The sequence below is a fragment of the Fulmarus glacialis genome, unplaced genomic scaffold, assembly GCF_000690835.1.
Source record: "Fulmarus glacialis isolate BGI_N327 unplaced genomic scaffold, ASM69083v1 scaffold22274, whole genome shotgun sequence".
NCBI lineage: Eukaryota > Metazoa > Chordata > Aves > Procellariiformes > Procellariidae > Fulmarus > Fulmarus glacialis.
The window spans coordinates 361-3813 of NW_009206401.1; the positions used below are offsets into that span (position 1 = coordinate 361).

Here is a 3453-nt window from a genome sequence, read left to right on the forward strand (position 1 = left end):
TCCGCAGCACTGCACCCTTTGCACCTCGGTCCTGATCTAATTGGGGACGATGCTGTCTTGTCACCCCTAGGGACACTTTTGTCACTGACATGGATTTCAGCAAATCCCTGGAAAACTGCAGCCACCTGCCCTCACTCCCTCATGCTCCTTTCCTTTGTGCAAACACATATGGGACATGGCACCCTCACGCCTACCCATCAAAACGTGCCTCCCGACTGCCGTCCCTCGCACCCACATCCCCCAGGCCATATTCTCCCAGCTGCTTCCCACTGCCTCCCTGGCCCGGGGCCACCATGGCCGCCCCCCTCCAGTATCTCCCGTGATGAGTCCTCGGGTGCCAAGCGGACGACTCTCATCTGATGAAGCCTGTGCCCTTGGGTGCCAGGCTGGCCACGCTCACACAGGCAAGCTCCAGCCCATGGGTTCCTGCACAGGGACGGTCACCAGGTAGCTGGACGGCACGTAGCCCCTCTGGCCATTCACATCCACCAGGCTCCAATCCTTGCTCCCCTTCTTGTCGTGCGGCTCCAGCACCACCACGGGCTGCCCTGCCTGGAGGCTCACCTCCTGTGGACTCCTGGCTGTGAAGGAGAAGCCGGCCACCACCTGCAAAAGGCAGGGGAAGGAGGGAGGAAGCCCTTGCCAGTCAAAGGGGAGAGGACATACATGACAGGGCAGGACCTAGAGGGGACATGGAGGTTGTTTCCAAGAGGGCTGTGCAGTACTGCCATCGATGGAGGGACACTGGGGACCCCACCAAGCACAGTTCTCTTGCTCTGTCCACCCCCGTCCCAGCAAGGCAGCCACCAGCCTCATGGGGCTCTCGGCCAGGGTCTGTGACACTCCCCTGCTAGGCACATGGCTGCACATGTATGACCACGTGTATGCTGGAAAAACAGGTCCACCTTCCCACCCACACGCTGCACACACAGGGACTAGCACGGAGCTGGTGGGGTTGCTAGGAATGGCCCTGGGGGGCATCCCCCACTCTCACCTGGAAAGCTGGGGTGAAGGTGGCCACCTGGGGCCTGGGAGCTTCAGGTAATGCATACGAATGTCGCCTTCTCTCTGTGCTGTTCTCCAGGGCTGGCATCTGCATCCCGGGCTGCTGGCTTTGTACCGGGCAATAGGGCTGGAGTTTTCCAGCAGGCACAAACCCTCGGGGACCTGGAGGACACGCACACACACAGGTCATGGGGCCTCGCTGCCTGGCACGTGTAGGACTGGTTGGAGGAGAGAGGAATGACAGCTAGGCTGTTGCCTTACATGGCACAGCAGCCCTATTCAAACTGGTCCATCACTAGGGGATATCTAGCAGCAACCACCCCCAAAAAAGGGGTTTCAAGACGTTTCTGTGTGCATGGGATTCTCCTTTCCCAGCCATGATGAGCCACGAGTGCTCCCTCATGGGGAAACCTGAACTTTACAGCTAATGGCTATGGGTGCAGCTGGCAAATCAGAGGTGGGTTTGGGCTGAGCAAACCCTGGAAGGGAGGACCCGGGAGGCAATGGCCTGCTGTTTCATCCAAGATGAAGAAGTGGTTCGGGTTTGGTTTCTGACCCTGGTGCCGAGGCAGGGAGAGGCTCCCCATAGCGCTCACAGTACCTCCAGCATCCACCAGCCATCTGCTTGTGTTCCCCTTAGTGTCCACACTTTGCAGCAGAGCTACAATCTGTCCCCTTTGCAAGGTCAGGTCCAAGTCTTTGCTGCCACTGATGTTGCTTGTCACTTGGTAAAGTTTGTCTGGGCCGTGCTTGCTCACAAGGGAAAGGACCTTCCGCTCCTCAGCAGGGTTCAGAGGCTGGTGGGGAGCAAGAGACACAGAAGCACTTGATGAGACAGGCAGGAGACTGAGGCCCTCCACACACATGTGCTCTCCTTTCTGCCGGATCACATCCCAGTGAGAGGTTAAACTCCTTCACACTATCTGCTCTACCTCACGGTTTGGAGATGAGCGTCAAGAACCAGAAGAGCTGAGACTTTCATCCCTGGTTATTCCCAGCCAGCTGCTGTCGGGGACTTGTGGGAAAGTGGCTGTGGCAACCCCCCGTGCCACTTTCTGAGCCAACCTCCCCCTCAATGAGATGTTCTGCACTGGTAAGCCACAGTCCTACCTCTTCATCCAGCTGGCCTGAGACACCCCCTTCCCAGCTCCTACCTGTGTCACAGGGCTCGGCGTGACCGTCTCAAACGTCTGGCAGAAGGTATGGAGCTGAGCACCAGACTGCTGCAAGGTGTCTTCCACCATCTTCCAGAAACTGGGCAGAGGCATGTGGCCATGGGGCATCTGTGAAAACAGACCCTGAGATCAGAGAGGGCCCTGGGGAGGGGAGGAGCTGTGGGTAGGGTCAAAAGAAAAGGAGCAGGAAGAAAAGACGTGAGAAAGCAAGAGAACAGACCTTGCCACTAAAGATGCACCTTGCGCTTAGGATGTGGTTCCCTTTGGCAAGGAGAGCTGCTGCTCTCTGGCTTTGAGCCACCTGCCCTGGGCAAGGCAGTCACACGCGGGGCTCTTGGGCTGTACCCAGCCCACCGCAGCAGTCCCTGGGTCCTGCTGTCCTGCCCCAAGCCCACAGTCAGTCCCATCTGTCTAAAAAGGGAGACAGGCAGATGTAGCTCTGGGGTAGATGTCTGCAGCGTCAGCATCCCAGACTGAGCAAGGGGAATCCACCCTCGTGACTAGGTACGTACGAGCACTGCCTGAGAGGATACCTCCATGTGGCTGCATCTTGTTCTCATCTTGGTCATGGGTCAGGCCAGGGCCATGCTCCACCCCAGGGCTCTGGATTGGCCTGACCCACCATGTTTGCAAACGTCAGGCTCAGAGAGTGCTGTGCAGTGAGGAGTCCTCGGAGACATCTCCCAGGGGATGGAGGTTCGAGGGATGCTCGTTCCTCAGGCCAGAAGCTGTCCTTCTCTTCCTTGCCTTCCTAGCACAGAGCTCTTGGGAGCTCAGAGTTAACACTGATCTCTCAGGCAGCACATCAATAAATTACCAGTGCTGTCCTCAAAGAGAGAGCAGGACAGTTCCTGGCAGTGAAGAAGAGACAATTTGGCTTTCCCCAGCCGAAGGGGAGGAGAGATCACTTACAAATGCTAGACAGGGAGCTGCGTGTTTGCAAGGGCAGGCTTGGGCTACAGCAAACCTTCAGTGCCCTGACATCCAAGTGATGTCCCCAGCCTGAAGAAGGCAGGTCTGGGTCAGCATGTGTGCCGGTTTGGGCACACACACCAAGGGGTCACTCTCACCTGCTCTAGTTCCTTTTCTGCCTGGTGCAGGACCTGGGCAGCCAAGTCCCGTTGCAGGGCGCTGAGGGAGCACAGTATCTGCCCCAGGAGCTGCAAAGCTGCCTGGTTGAACCGTGGGAGCTCGGCCACAAGCAGGGCATTGATGGCAAGGTAGGTGTTCATGGCTGCCTCCTCGTCGTATGTCACGCTGCCCATCTCGCTCT

The 3453-nt window shown here is 57.9% G+C and overlaps 1 protein-coding gene across 1 annotated transcript in view; it reads right to left on the reverse strand.

Moving 5' to 3' along the window:
• Positions 1 to 396: 396 nt before the first annotated feature.
• Positions 397 to 3453, reverse strand: part of ARHGEF37 (Rho guanine nucleotide exchange factor (GEF) 37) — a 10298-nt gene continuing 7241 nt past the window's right edge. The window contains 5 exon segments of the mRNA XM_009575738.1: positions 397 to 606; positions 995 to 1167; positions 1607 to 1802; positions 2160 to 2288; positions 3251 to 3451. Of these exon segments, the coding sequence (XP_009574033.1) occupies positions 397 to 606; positions 995 to 1167; positions 1607 to 1802; positions 2160 to 2288; positions 3251 to 3451 (909 nt within the window).